Source organism: Typopeltis vanoorti, chromosome 25 (genome assembly GCF_054136105.1).
Source record: "Typopeltis vanoorti isolate ZY-2024b chromosome 25, IOZ_Tvanoo_1.0, whole genome shotgun sequence".
In the NCBI taxonomy this organism is placed as follows: Eukaryota; Metazoa; Arthropoda; class Arachnida; order Uropygi; family Thelyphonidae; genus Typopeltis; species Typopeltis vanoorti.
Genome location: NC_143573.1, coordinates 70,997,831 through 71,013,173, shown reverse-complemented (window position 1 = coordinate 71,013,173; position 15,343 = coordinate 70,997,831). Strand labels below are relative to the sequence as shown.

Here is a 15,343-nt window from a genome sequence, read left to right as displayed (position 1 = left end):
TTGGAGGTGTTGGTGGATAGGGAGATGAAGTTCAGGGGACACATTGCTAAGGTGTCCAAGATTGCACATAGGATTACTTGGATATTGAAGAATACACTAACATCCAGAGATTATTCCCCTTTATAAGGCTTCCACATTTGGATTACTGTGCTCAAGCTTGGTCACCTTTAAATTTCCTTATGTAACAGTTTTTTTCTATATAAGACATGTTTGTTATCTGCCAGAGTACATTGTGGCCGGTAGAAGTGGTATGGAAAGCTAGACCTGATTTGTGTTCCCTTCTGTTTTTTACATCCTTTTGGTGTTTGTTCATGCGTATTTCCCCAGATCTTCCCATCTGTCTAACATCAAAGTAGCAGAAAGGCTACTTTGATGTTATGTTTGTTTAGTAATTTAGCCATCTTGTCTGTAACATTCTTGATATATGGAAGCGTGATGGCGTTTTTGAAATCTTGTTTCTGTGAGATGCTTGTAGGAGGTGTGTGGAGGATTTTTTGATAGCTTAGGTTCATAACCATTTTTTTTGAGGATCTGTGTTAAATATTCCAATTCTTCATTTCTCTGTTTTTCTGTGCTGGAAATATTATAAGCTCTGTCCCTCAGGAAGATTTCTTAATGCGGCCTCACACCGCCACCCTTCGAAAAAAAAAAAAAATTAATAAATAAAAATAGATCTAATAAAAACCCTGAGGGACTGAACTTATAATATTTCCAGCACAGAAAAACAGAGAAATGAAGAATTGGAATATTTAACACAGATCCTCAAAAAAAAAATGGTTATGAACCCAAGACTATCAAAAAAATCCTCCACACACCTCTTACAAGCATCTCACAGAAACAAGATTTCAAAAACGCCATCATGCTTCCATATATCAAGAATGTTACAGACAAGATGGCTAAATTACTAAACAAACATAACATCAAAGTAGCCTTTCTGCCGCTGTAAAAAATTTCAAGATTTCTATATCCACCGAAACCTCCACATCATTCTTTAAAAAAACCACGTGTTTATAAAATTTATTGTTCTTGCGGCATCTGCTACATAGGACAGACAGGAAGATCTGGGGAAATATGCATAAACGAACACCAAAAGGATGTACAAAACAGAAGGGAACACAAATCAGGTCTAGCTTTCCATACCACTTCCACCGGCCACAATGTACTCTGGCAGAAAACAAACACGTCTTATATAGAAAAAAACTGTTACATAAGGAAATTTAAAGAAGCTGCAAACATGCTTAGAATTCCAACACAATGCAATAAAAGCCAAGGCTTAATTCTGCACCAAGTTTGGTCAGCTTTGATAAAAAAATATACCTCAGTCAGACCTCGGACATTATGATCGTGAACAACAGAGAGTGGCATCATCCAGCATTGTTTAAACTTAGCACTGCTTTGAATCTGCATTCTGATTTTTTAATTTTATCAACAGTCAGATGGCTACAACTGTATAGTATGAACTATTAATTTCTCTTTTTTGTTGTTTTAACTTTCAGTTACCTTTTTCCCCTGAAGATGTAAGTCAAACGACTTACCAAACTTGTTGGGTTTTATTTCTTTATTATGCTTTTAGCTTAATAAAAAAAATGTGGTCCAATTACCAGAATATGCCTTCTGATTATTTTTGTCTCAAACGCTATTCATTGTTGTCTCTTGGGGAAAAATTCGCTAATCCGAACTTTTCGCTAATCCAAACGATTACGGTTTTTATTAGTTCGGATTAGCGAGATACCACTGTATACAGTGCTACTAGAGGCCAGGGGTCAGAATGTAGATGGTATGCATTGGCAAATAAGCATGAGTGCAGGTCAAGTTATTATTATGGGGTATCTATCTCTCCATAGTCTTTCAACTATGGGAAGACAGACTAGAAGGAAGAATGGTAAGAGGGAAAAGAAGGAAATTAAATTTATATAGCTACTATGAGATAATTATCTGCAATAGCATGTAATGGAGATACTGATGTGGTTTGAGAATGCTAGATTACCTGAGATACCATGTAATGGAGAGGACAAGGTTTGAGAGTGCTGGATCTACTCATATCATCACAGAACTTAGCAGTAACCAATCTAGTTATGCTTCCTCTGCTTGGGGAAAGTAATCATGTCATCTTTACCAAAGAGACTGTCAGACATGCAAAATTTTCTGTTAAGAAAAGATATGTGGAATTATAAAAAGCTGAGGAATTAGCTTGCAGCAAAATTGTAGCTTTTCCCACATAAAAGGTCATGAAAATGGGCCTGGATCTTTCTAGATGGAAGAACTCAGAATCAAATTGATTATATACTTATAAAAACTAAATATAAAACTTGTATAAACTCAAGCAAAAACTAGATCTTTCCCAAGTGTTGACACTGAAAATGACCATAATTTAGTAATAGTAACATTTATGTTTAAATTTGGATTTATAACCGCAAGAAAAATAAGAAGACAAAAGTTTAACTTGACACAACTCAAATAAAATGCCACTAAAGAATTATTTAAAACAAATCATGCTTCTGCTCTTTCTGGAATACCTCCTGACTCTCTTGATCTTGACACTGCTTACCAATAGTTCTCAAGGACAACATTTTCTTCCTAGCATATTTTTAGCTGCTTCAAACTGAAGCAGCTAAAAATATCCTAGGAAAAAATGCAGTATTAATAAACCTTGATTACCCAAGAAATATTACAGCTTTCTGAACAGTGATGAAAATTACAACCAATTTGACACATTGAAAACAACAATGAACAGTATAATTATCTGAACACACAGATTAAAAAGGAGGTAAAGTTTTCAAAATATAAATGGTTACCTGCAGAATGCAAATAAACTGAAGTTAATCTTCATAAGAACAACCATACAACAACATGCCAAATAATTAACATATTAACTATAAAATTAATAACAGAAAAACTCACGTAAAAAAGATTATTTAATAGTATAATTTTCGCCTATGTGTCACAGGCATCTTCAGTACATATTAAGCTCAAATTAAACTATAACTGAATATTCCAAAAAGCGCCATCTAAGTAGCTACTGTGAGATAACTGAAAAGGTCAATAAATTTCCTAACAAAAAAAAAAAAAAAAATTATATATACAATAAAAAGTTAGGAAAGATTAGCTTAATTATAAAGTACTATCTCCCATAAAGGGGATAGACATAAACCATCAGATCTGTTTAAGTTAGGCGAGTGAAGTAAAGTTTCACATGGTTCTTTATAAAGCCGTTCCATGAGGAACCGACTTTTGTGAAGGACTCTTGTCTTCTTCCAATAAACTCTATGTCTAGTGATGATGACATGTTCTGCAAGTCCAGACTGTTCACGTTCAAGGTATTGAATATAAGACTGGTGTTCTTCTAGCCGAATGGAGGCAGATCTTCCTGTTTGTCCGAAATAAGATAATCCACAAGAGCAAGGAATCTGGTAAACACCTGGATAATTAAGATGTGGAAGCCTGTCCTTAGAAGATGTGAGAAAGGTGGAGATTTTTCTGGATGGTTCAAAAGGCAAAAATATTCAGTGGTTTTAAAAGTTTTGCTATACGTTCACTAATGTTACATAAGGGATAGGAATGTGTGTTATTTCTTCTGTATTTGAAGAGGAAGACATATTAAAACTACTCAAAGCTCTTTTGATGAAGGAGGTCTTATATCCATTAGATAGAAAGGAAGAAGTAATATATTGCAGTTCTTTCTGTAATAGATCGTCTGAAAAAAAAAAGGAGTGGGCCCGATGAACCAGTGTTTTAATAGTTCCTTTTGACTGGGATGGTGATGAGATTCAGCAAGGATATAATGGCCTGTATGAGTCATCTTTCTATAGACTGATTCTAATTCTAATTCCTATCCCTTATGTACAAGGAATTAGTGAACATATAGCAAAAGTTTTAAAACCACTGAATATTTTTGTTGTCTTTCGACCATTCAGAAAAATTTCCGCCTTTCTTACTTTCTCCTAAGGACAAGCTTCCACATCTTAATTATCCAGTGTTTACCAGATTCCTTGCTCTTGTGGATTATCTTATTTCAGACAAATAGGAAGATCTGCCTCCATTTGGCTAGAAGAACACCAGTCTTATATTCAATACCTTGAACCTGGACAGTCTGGACTTGCAGATGCCATCATCACTAGACATAGAGTTCATTGGAAGAAGACAAGTCCTTCACAAAAGTCGGTTCCTAATGGAACGGCTTTATAAAGAACTATGTGAAACTTTACTTCACTCTCTCCTAACTTAAACAGATCTGATGGTTTACGTCTACCCCCTTTATGGGAGATAGTACTTTATAATTCCGCTACTCTTTCCTAACTTTTTATTGTATATATAATTTTTTTTTTTTTTTTTTTTTTTTTTTTTGTTAGGAAATGTATTTACCTTTTTAGTTATCTTACACTAGCTATTTAGGGGGCGCTTTTTGGAATTGTCAGTTATTGTTTAATTTGAGCTTAATATGTACTGAAGATGCCTGTGACACATAGGCGAAAATTATACTATTAAATAATCTTTTTTTATGTGAGTTTTTCCGTTATTAATTTTATATTTATATGTCTGCTCACGGTTTGCCATTATTAAAACTTAAGATATTAACAAAGCCTTTTGTTCACAAGAGCAGGATGAATGAGCATGAGGATGGAACAAATATTACTGAATATTACTGATCATGAAAAAATACTGAAAAGATGACATGATTACTTAAGTAGACTGTTCAACTGTGATGTTGAACAGTCTATAGGTCATTTTCTATAGGTCAGTAAAATTATGGCACATAATTATGTTCTATGTAATTTTCTCCAATGATATGGAGCTTGGACCAACAAAATTTAGAGGAAATTGTCCCAATGATAACAGAGAACAGTGATTCCTATACTTAGAGAAGTAGAAAGAGCCATCCTAAAATCAAAATCAGGAATTGACACTATTCAAACAGAACTACTTAAAGGAGGAGGAGGGGGGGGGGACCTACTGTTAGTGCAATCCACAAAATTTACCAGCAGGTGCTGAACACTGAGATCTGGCCAAAAGATTAATGCACAATCATCCTTATTCCCATTCCAAAAAAAAAAAAAAAGGAAACAGCAAAAAGTGCAAGAATTTTAGGACAATTAGCCTCATCTGCCACCCAAACAAAATATTTCTGGACATCTTACTCTCATATTGAAGCAAAAATAGAATTCAATTTTTCAGACTTCCAGGCTGGATTTAGAAAGAACAGGAGTACAATTAACCATATATATCTACGCTCCATATCATTGGAGAAAATTACATAGAACATAATTATGTGCCATAATTTTACTGACCTATAGAAAGCCTTTGATTTCATCTGGCATGATGCCCTTTGGAAAATTCTGTCCTGTCCTGTCAGGTGTCTTCTCCCTCCAGGAGATTAACTACCATGTATCTCCACCATGTCCTATTCTGTGCCTCTCTGCTGCATTACTCATATGAGAGATAGGTCCAGTCTTCTATATTTTTCATCCACTTCAGTCTTTGTCTTCCTCTCTTTCTCTTTCCCTCAACAGTTCTACATTTCAGAATACAGCAAAATAATACACTGACTGAATCTCTGTACTCATCTCCTGAATGATGGCTGAAATCAAAGGAATTACAGCACTCCCTTTCCAATGGAGTGTGGAGAGAGAGAGAGGGTTGCAAATTATCACCAATGTTATTTAACTGTTTCCTCGAATATGTTGTAAATGAAGCTCTGGGGAACTATGATATTGAAGTGATGGTAGGAGGAAGGAGAATAAACCATCCAAAGTTTGCAGATGATATTGATCTTCCAGCAGAAAACAAATCAGATCTTCAGGAAATCATCACAAAATTAGCTTATACTCTTAAAAATATAAGAAATACTGAAAAACTAAATACGTGGACAACATCTTCAATAAAGAAGGAAGATCAAGACAGGATATTAGAACAAAAATTGAAAAAGCTACAGCAGTACTCCAAAAACTAACATCACTATGGCCAGATAACAAGCTTACAATTACAAATGGATTATGCCTTATTGACACATTAGTTAATTCAGTACTTCTGCATAGAAGTGAAACTTGGACCTTCCTAAAAGAAATTGAAAAGAGGTTGCTGGCATTTGTCTTACTTCAAAATTTGTGATGTGACACTGATCACATCACATCACAAATTTTGAAATAAGACAAAGAATCAGTTCTTATGCCAGTCCAAGAGATAACATCATAACTAAGTTTCAAAGGAAACAACTTAGGTGGCATGAACATATCAGCAGATCAAATGGTCTACCAATGCAAGTTCTTGAAGTACTTATTCCAATAACTCGAAAAAGAGGCAGACCTGGAATAAATTTGATAGATAATATATAAAAAAATTGGAAAGGTGCTTCATTTACAGAACTGAAAGCAAGGTGTCAATCAAGAACTAAGGGAAAGACTTCTGTGAGGAATATTTCCTAAAATCTACTCTATGGTCCTTTATGGATTGTGAGATAAAGAAGTAGAATTGTAGCATAAGAATTTGGAGGGGGAGAGATGTTAGCAGTGCATTGAAGATTGTCAATGGGTGTTTACAGAAAACAATATCCAACCATATACCCATCCAGAGTTAGGAAGATAAATCAAGTAGGAGTTAGATAGATGGACAACATCATTAAACAGGAATTGCAGTGGGAAAAAAGTTCTGGGAGGGAAAGAATATAAAGAAAAAAGTGATCAGCATATCCATGACTGACAAGAAGGCTGATGAGAGGCAGCGAAGAGAAGCAAATAAAATAGCTGAGTCACTAAGTGATTATTTTGCAAATGTGCAATTGTTTGCATGCCTGGATGTACCATCCAAGTGGTGGGTGCTAGATGTGACATTGACTGATGAGAGAATAGAGGTAGATGAACTGGAGATTCTTACGATAGTGTAGAACCTTAATGTGAACACAACCATGCATTGGATATCAGCCCATGTATTACGAGAATGTTTAAAGGAATCTCCTTGTACTAAGCTGCTTAATTTAAGCCTCAGTTCTGGAAAGATGCCAATGAAGTGGAAAGAGGGAAAAATGGTTTCACTGCATAAAGAAGGACCCAAAACAGAAGTAGCAAATTATCAGCCAATCAGTATCTCAGGAGCAATGGTTTAGATATTGGAGAAGTCTGCAAAAGACAGAATTCAAGACTTGATGGACAGGAATGTAATACTTTATAGAGAGCAATATACAGTAGTTTTGTTCCTATAACGTAGATTTTGCCTTAGTAATTTGCTTAGTGACAACTGAGTTCGATAGAGGAAATGGCTATTCACTGAATCTGGACTTTGCAAACGCATTTGACAGGATTCCACATGGAACTCTGCTGCATAAATTGGAGCAAATGGAGATGGATGTGAAGCTGGTGGTTTGGATTAGAGGTTGGTGATGAACTGATATTAAAGAGTACTTTATGAAGGAGTTGAGTCATCCAGGAGAAGGCAGGTGACTAGTGGTGTACCAAAAGGCTCAGTACTTGGTCCTCTACTGTTTAACACATTCGCTACTCATATACAAACTACGAGTATACTCGTAGTTCATATATGAGCTACATAAGCCAGCTACGAGTATACTCGTATGACGCTTACCGTACTGACCTTGAAGAAGTGAAAATGCTTGGCTTGTGGAGCTAGCAGCAAAACTGCATATACTCATAGATGGTATATGCTCTGCACAAGCCAACTACGAGTATACTCGTATGACGCTTACCGCCGGCAACGAGATTACCGTACTGACCTTGAAGAAGTGAAACTGCTCAGTGTACGGGAACAGACTATGCCGAAGTAGCGTGGCAGCGAACGTGTTAATTTGTACGTCAATAATTTGAGGGAAAATAGAAATCTATTTGCTAATCTCCCATTAGCAAACCCATGCTGCCCATCAAAGACGATGCTAAGCAGACACCAGTAATGTGTGCATCAAGAAGCAAGCACCTTGAGAGTATGATTGATATATATGTAAATATAGAAGAAATTGTTCATTTTTCATAGAATGGGAGGGGATAGAACCAACAGCTGTTCCAGGAAACTGTATAAGATAGGTGTGAACAAAGGAGGACAAGGTTCTTTACATGGAAAATGGCTGGTGAGTGGAATGCACTACCTGAGAGTGTGTACATGGTGAATGCTGACACACTGAGTGATTTTAAGGTGCAGTTTGATAACCTTGTGTGTGATAGCATGAAACCTCCTCAATGAATCCATGACTCCATGGAGGATTATATTATTAATAATAATAACAGTTGTAATAACTTCTGCCCATGGTGAGGCAAAAACTGCTCTCCCTTATTCCAAATACCTCTGGCATTAGTATGCATAAACTGCAATACCCTTCAAAACTCTCCCACTCACATACCATTCACTTGCATTCCCCCATAACACTTTAGTTGCTCTGGCTCTATACTTACAAACTCCCATTGAATAATACTTTCTCAAGACAACAACTCCAAATCCAATCAAGTGCAAATGTCTTGCTTCATATTTAATATAAGTCATTTCATCCATCAAACTCCACCCCATTCCTCCTACACAACCTGTGCACTGACTCATTTGCAATCATCTCTTCTTCTCGGTTTGTCTCTATTATGCTGTGCCAGCAGACTCACAATCTGTACTTTCTCACTCTTCTTTTTTACTTGTACCAGCAGGTCTTTCATATCTTCTTATATACCACACTTGTCACCTGCTAGATCATTAGTACCTGGACCAAATAATCATCTCTTTTACTTTTCCTCTCTGGATCCTTAGATCAGTGCTAACATCCTTAAATCCTTAACCTTGGACTTTGGGAAAAGCAATTTTCTCACACTCTCCTCCTCAAGCACTCCTCATCATGAAATTGCCATACAAACTTGATGCTAATCCTCCCTCAAATTATTCCCTATATCATTAATATACAAATAGCTCCCCTGTGTAAGGCACTAATCAGGCCTAATTTGAATTTCTGTTATAGATCTGGTCACCTGACTATATTAGTGTTAAGAAAACATTAAAAAGGGTGCAGAGGTAAATAACTATGTCTCAGGATTCTAGAATATTCAGTATGAGGACAGACTGAAGGAATATGGTCTGCAGATCTTGGTAGATAGGAGGAAGAGAAGGAGAGTGATATGATTGAGATATAACTTAGTGAGTGGAACCTATCAGATAGATATCGGGATAATGGGTGATGGAAGAATGAAAGTTTATCCTGGAAACTGTACAAGGGTCATGTGAGTAAGTGAAAAGGAATTTTTTTTTTTTTTGCATGACACGTGGTCATGAATGATCACCCAAATGATTAGAATGTTTTGCTAAAAGTTGGAAAAGTGATTCAACACTAAAATCACACCACAATGAAAAACATGATGGTTATTGTGGTCTGTAATTATTCAACCTGGCATAATGAGTCTTCAGACTCCATGAAGGCCTGGAAGTAATGCTGGTACCAAATCCAGCACTCTCAAATTCATCAAATGCTGTTTCAAATAATTATCCCTTAGTAATAACTGTATAAGTTCCATTTCTATCTTGCCATACACTCTTTCCTCCCTCAAACCTAGTTGAAGTCTCCCATAATAATTGCTTAGCTTACATTCATTGCTCATCTCCTAGTACATTTATTATTATCATCACTGGCCCTCCATGAAGTTGAGAAATTCACTGCAGGAGGTCCCACTCTCACACATACAGTTCATCATATCTTGACTTAAATGCATTCACTGTCTCTGCACTCATCACACTTTCAGGCAATGCATTCCAATCACCCACCACTCTCCATGCAAAATATCTACTCCTCACTCCCTTGCTCACATGATCCTTATACAGCTACCAGGTATGACCTCTTGTTATCCCTGTGTCTCCAGCCACTATGAAAAATCTCATCCACATTAATCTGGTAATTACCCATTACCAACTTATATTTCTTAAATAATGTTCCCCCCCCCCTCCTTCTATCCACTAGGCTCTCTAGTTTGCATTCTCTCAATCTGCCCTCATACTCCACATTCCAGAGACATAAAACTAACTTAGTCAATTGTCTCTAAATCCTCTCCCAACAACTCATCATCGTTTTGAAAACTAAGCAACCAAATCTGTGCACAGTAATCCAGATGCAGTGAAATCAAAGCCTTATACAATGGAATCATAACATCTTAACTTTTACATGTCAGTGTTCTCCACATCATTGCCATAATCCACTGTGCTTGTCTTCACAATTTTGCAAAATATCCCCAAAATTTCAGTTTCCTTTACACCATCATCCCTAGATCTTTCATCTTCTCCACCTCATCTAAGATATCCTCACCAACCTTATACTGTACATCCCATTATCACTTCTCAAATTATAAAATCTTACATTTTGCTACATTTAACTGGTATCCCACATACACCTGCCCATTTGCACAGTCTGGCTAAAACATACCTCCAATAACTTGTCGTGTAGAAAATTACATATCAATTATTAACACAGGAGTAGTGGTTAAGGTATTGGAAAGGTTAATTAAAGAGAAAATTTGAGAATAGTGGATGGGAGGCAGCATGGATTAGGTCCTTCTTTATTAATATACTCAATTTATATAGTAAAGTGAATAAACAATATATAAATAGTAGACATTTTTCTGCACATGTGATTCAAGTGAAATAGAATAATAACAAAGTGAATAAAACAGATGAGAGAAGAAAATATGAATCAGAATTAAAACAAAATTGAAAAATAAGCAGCTGAAAGAGAACAGAAATATTGCAACATTTAAAACCATATCAAAAGTAGCATAAAAGTAACAGCAGAAGGCTCATTTGGAATTCTATGCAAAATACATCAAAAAACAAATAATAATAATGATTTGATAAAGAATGTAAACTGGCAGTAAAGAAAAAGGGAAAAAATAAGTAATTGGCTTAATATTGCATCTGATATTCATGGTATTCAGAGATACAAAGAATTTGAAAATAGTGGATGGGAGGCAGCATGCATTAGGTCCTTCTTTATTAATATACTCAATTTATATAGTAAAGTGAATAAACAATATATAAATAGTAGACATTTTTCTGCACATGTGATTCAAGTGAAATACAAGAATAACAAACTGAATAAAACAGAGGAGAGAAGAAAATATGAATCAGAATTAAAACAAAATTGAAAAATAAGCAGCTGAAAGAGAACAGAAATATTGCAACATTTAAAACCATATCAAAAGTAGCATAAAAGTAACAGCAGAAGGCTCATTTGGAATTCTATGTAAAATACATTAAAAAAAAAATAATAATAATAATAATGATTTGATGAAGAATGTAAACTGGCAGTAAAGAAAAAGGGAAAAAATAAGAAATTGGCTTAATATCGCATCTGATATTCATGCTATTCAGAGATACAAAGAGAGCAGTAAGGAAGTCAATAAAATAATCAGACAACATTCGGAAATATCAACATGCATTCGAAGCTGATAATGAATTCCACTAAGAAATAGGTGACGGCTAGATTTCTCTCTCATAGGGTGGTGCATGATTGGAATGGATTGCCATTGGAAGTGGTATGTGCAAGCAGAGTGAATGAATTTAAGAATAAGTATGATAGCTGGTGCGTGTGGTATGTGGCTTCCCACGATGAGTCCCTGACTACCTGGAGGTTTCTCTTAATAATAATAGTAATAATAATAACCTTACATTTTGCTACATTAAACTGACAATCATTATCCTTTGCCCACAATGCTAATTTATTTAAATCATCCTGCAGGATATCTACATCACCTTTATCCACTTTTGCTCTCCCTAGTTTTGCATCATCAGCAAACGACTGGATATCCCCTTTTAAATCTTTCCCTATATCACTGATACATAAATTAAAGAGTATTGGCCCTAGTACAGAATCCTGAGTTACTCCACTGGTCACCATCATTCTTCTAGATTCCATTCCCTAATGTACTACACTCTGGTGTCTGTCTGTCTGTCAGCCACCCCACCATCCATGCTACTAGCCTCATTTCCATTCCCATTTGCTCCAGTTTTTATAACAGATTTCCATGTGGTATTCTGTCAAATGCCATGGCAAATTCAAGCAGCATCATGGGTATAGTCATTTCCTTTAACCTATTCTGCTGTCACTTTATTATAAAATGTGAATGAGTTACTGAGACAGAACTTAACCTTTATAAAGCCATACTGCCCACTATAGATTATTGTATTCCTATCTAACCACTGTTGTATTTTACCTTTCACCAACTTTTCCAATACGTGAACAACCACTCCTGATATATTAATTGGTCTTTGGTTTGCTACCTCTGTCTAGGAGCCATCTTTATGCAATGGTACTATCTTACCATATTTCCACTCCCTTGGAACTCTGCCAGAGCTGAGACTTGGATTGATCAACTTCATCAGACACAATGCCAATTCTCTTGCACATTCACGTAGTACACAGGCTGATATGCCATCCTGTCCCACTGCTATGTTCACATTCATATTTTTTAATATGCTGAATACCTCCTGTTCATCTACCTCAATGTAAATATGCATCTATGTAACATCAGCAACTGTAATCACCAACTGGATGATACACCTTTGCAAAATGATCACTCAGCAGCTCAACTATTTCTTTTGGTTCAGTCACCTTCCTACCATGAGCACTGTTTAAAATCATCCTACCATAGTCATTTTTCTTCTTACTAAATAGTGAAAAAACTCTTTTGAGTTTAGATGTTGAAAGTTTTTCCACTTGGTTATATTATAAATTAAAGATCAAGAAATTATATCATGGCTTCATCCTTTATCGAAATGTAAGCAAACAAAGTTTATGCATGAAGGAACTCATAACAGGTCAACTCGTATATATAGAGGCTAATGACTTCACATCAATTGCCTTTGGGTTTACTCTGGCCTGTTTGGCTAATTCTCTCTCTCTCATAGTCTGATTTGGCCTTCCTCACTATACTAGTCACCCTTCTTGCTTGTACTTTGTACTGCTCACAAATATGTTAATCCCTTTTTCTTTATATTTCCTCCACAATGTTTTCTTTTTTTTGCAGCTCTTGCTTTATATCCCTACTCATTCACTTAATTCCAACTTGGTTTGTCCTCCTGACCTTGGGTATACAGTCTGATACTGCTACTCTACTATTTGTGCCATTTGTGATGTATTTATTAGCATTAATGAAATTAATTTTCCAAGTGTGCCTAAGATCTGGAATAATGCAGGTTTATAAAGCTTTGCTTTTTATTTTGTTTATGAGTTTAATAATAAAGGTCTAATGAATAGGTATCCACATGATTAAATAGTCATTCATTTATACATATTCCCTTTTAGTATAATATTTTTAGTGTGATACTATGAAGAACATTTATAAGCAGAGATAAGGATGTGGTCATTGCACTGTACAAGGCTTTGATTAGACCACATCTGGACTACTGCACATCAATTTGGTTACATCTTCTCCTAGGTGAGAGGCAAGCTCTGGAAAAAAATTCAGAGATGGATAACAAAATCAATATCGGGATTGTGGAGTACTGATTATGAAGACAGGTTGAGAAAATGTTAATTGCAGACCCTAATAAATAGGCAGAGGAGGGGCAATATGATTTAGACATATAAATTGTTAAGAGATATCAAACAGATATGCAGGATATTTTTCACAGGGTTGAAGGAGGAAAGGGGATTGAAGTCATTCTTGGAAGTTAAGATGTTGTGCATAAGATAGTGCAGTATGACTTTTTTGAGGTATGAGCATACAAACATTGAACCAATTTAAGATGGGGTATGATAAACATTATCTCTGTTAGAAAGCATGTTAGTTTTGCCTCTCTTGATGCATCTTTACTCCAGGAAGTGTTTGTATAATAAGAATATAATAATAATTATTATTGGTAATTATATATTATTAATTATTATTAATTTGTAATTATTATTATTATCATCATTATTATTGTTGTTATTAATATTATTATTATTATTTACTCAGTGTACATGTAATTTCTTTGAAGGAGAATAAATACTTAAAAAAATATTACTGTACCTTATTATGTAATGTTAATATTATATTAACATTACATGATAAGGGCCATTATTGTTATTATCAAGATTGCATTGAAATGATTGAATGCCAAAATAAACAAGCATTTAAACATATTTAAAATCTGGAATTTTTTAGAACATTTACATTCGTTTTTTTCAGAACGTTTAGAAAATGTTATTCTAAAACCGAAACATTCCTATCGTAATGAAATTGGAAAGTTAACAGGGCTGATCATTAATCAGTCATAAGATTAGTAACTTAGATCATCCAAATATAAAAATAATAAATATTTATTGAAACAGGTATTCCTCTTACCCCCATTAATTCAATTAAATAATAATAATAATAATAATAATAAGCCAACTGTTTCCAATACTTTCAACACCGGTTTGTTTTCACCATCACCTGGCAACTTCTAAATAAACACAGCAACCCTTTCCCACGTGTGTGTGAAAGAGAGAGTTTGTCGGAACGTTATCAGGTATGTGGTATCATCAGCACCTTAGGCAAGTAATAATTTGCTGCCTCTAAATTCAGGGAGATTATTATTATTATTATTATTATATAACATTGTATAAGGCCCTGATCAGACCACATCTGGACTATTTCGCACAAATCTCTCTCTCTCTCTCTGTCTTTCTTTTTCTGGATGAGTCTTTGACACCAGGAGAGCTGATGTGATAATAATAATAATAATAATAATAATAATAATAATAATAATAATAATAATAATAATAATAATAATAATAATAAATAACCTAACGCCCTTTATTCTCGTACAGGGAGTATGTGAGGCCGTTTTAGCCCTATCTGACTTTTCGGAGACTGAGGTGGGCGGTTCAATCTCCATTGGTAGACAATCAGAGATAGCCTGCTCAAGACTGTCAGTAATTTAATCCGCACGCAGTGAAGAGACGGCTACCAAGTGTCGCCATCTCGTAGTCCCTAACCCTAACAAATTATGTATTTTTTTAATGTCTGAAAATAGCATGGGTTCGACGTTCGATTTTCTTAAGTTTATGAGACAAAAAAATCGAGTCTCCGAAAGAAAAACGGGCCAGAGATCGACTAAATCGGGAATCTGTGATAAAAGACTTAGAAAAATGTTCCTCTAGTCGGCGACTGGATTTGAACCCAAGTCTTCCTTTGTGAGGTTCAACAGGAGTGCAAGCACAACTTCTACTGAGCTACACGACCTCCGTAATAAAATAATAATAATAATTTGAAAAAATGAAATATAATTTTTACCATAAGAATAATTTTTAATAATTAAACAAGATATATACATGATAATCTTTAAAATAATGCAATCAGCTCCACAGCTAGAAGAATAAACTCAGTGGCAGAAGAACTAAAGATAGGAACCATTAACAGAAGGA

General features: G+C 35.1%; 1 protein-coding gene across 5 annotated transcripts in view; it reads right to left on the bottom strand.

Moving 5' to 3' along the window:
- The window catches only part of LOC150092840 (dynein axonemal intermediate chain 7-like), a 497,248-nt gene extending 482,889 nt beyond the window's left edge, over positions 1-14,359 (bottom strand). For all 5 annotated transcript variants that reach the window (XM_090414468.1, XM_090414470.1, XM_090414471.1 and 2 more), the window contains exon 1: positions 14,280-14,359. In XM_090414468.1, coding sequence (XP_090270594.1) covers positions 14,280-14,285 — 6 coding nt within the window. In that variant the 5' untranslated portion in view covers positions 14,286-14,359. The remainder of the gene's footprint in view (positions 1-14,279) is intronic.
- Positions 14,360-15,343: the final 984 nt, after the last annotated feature.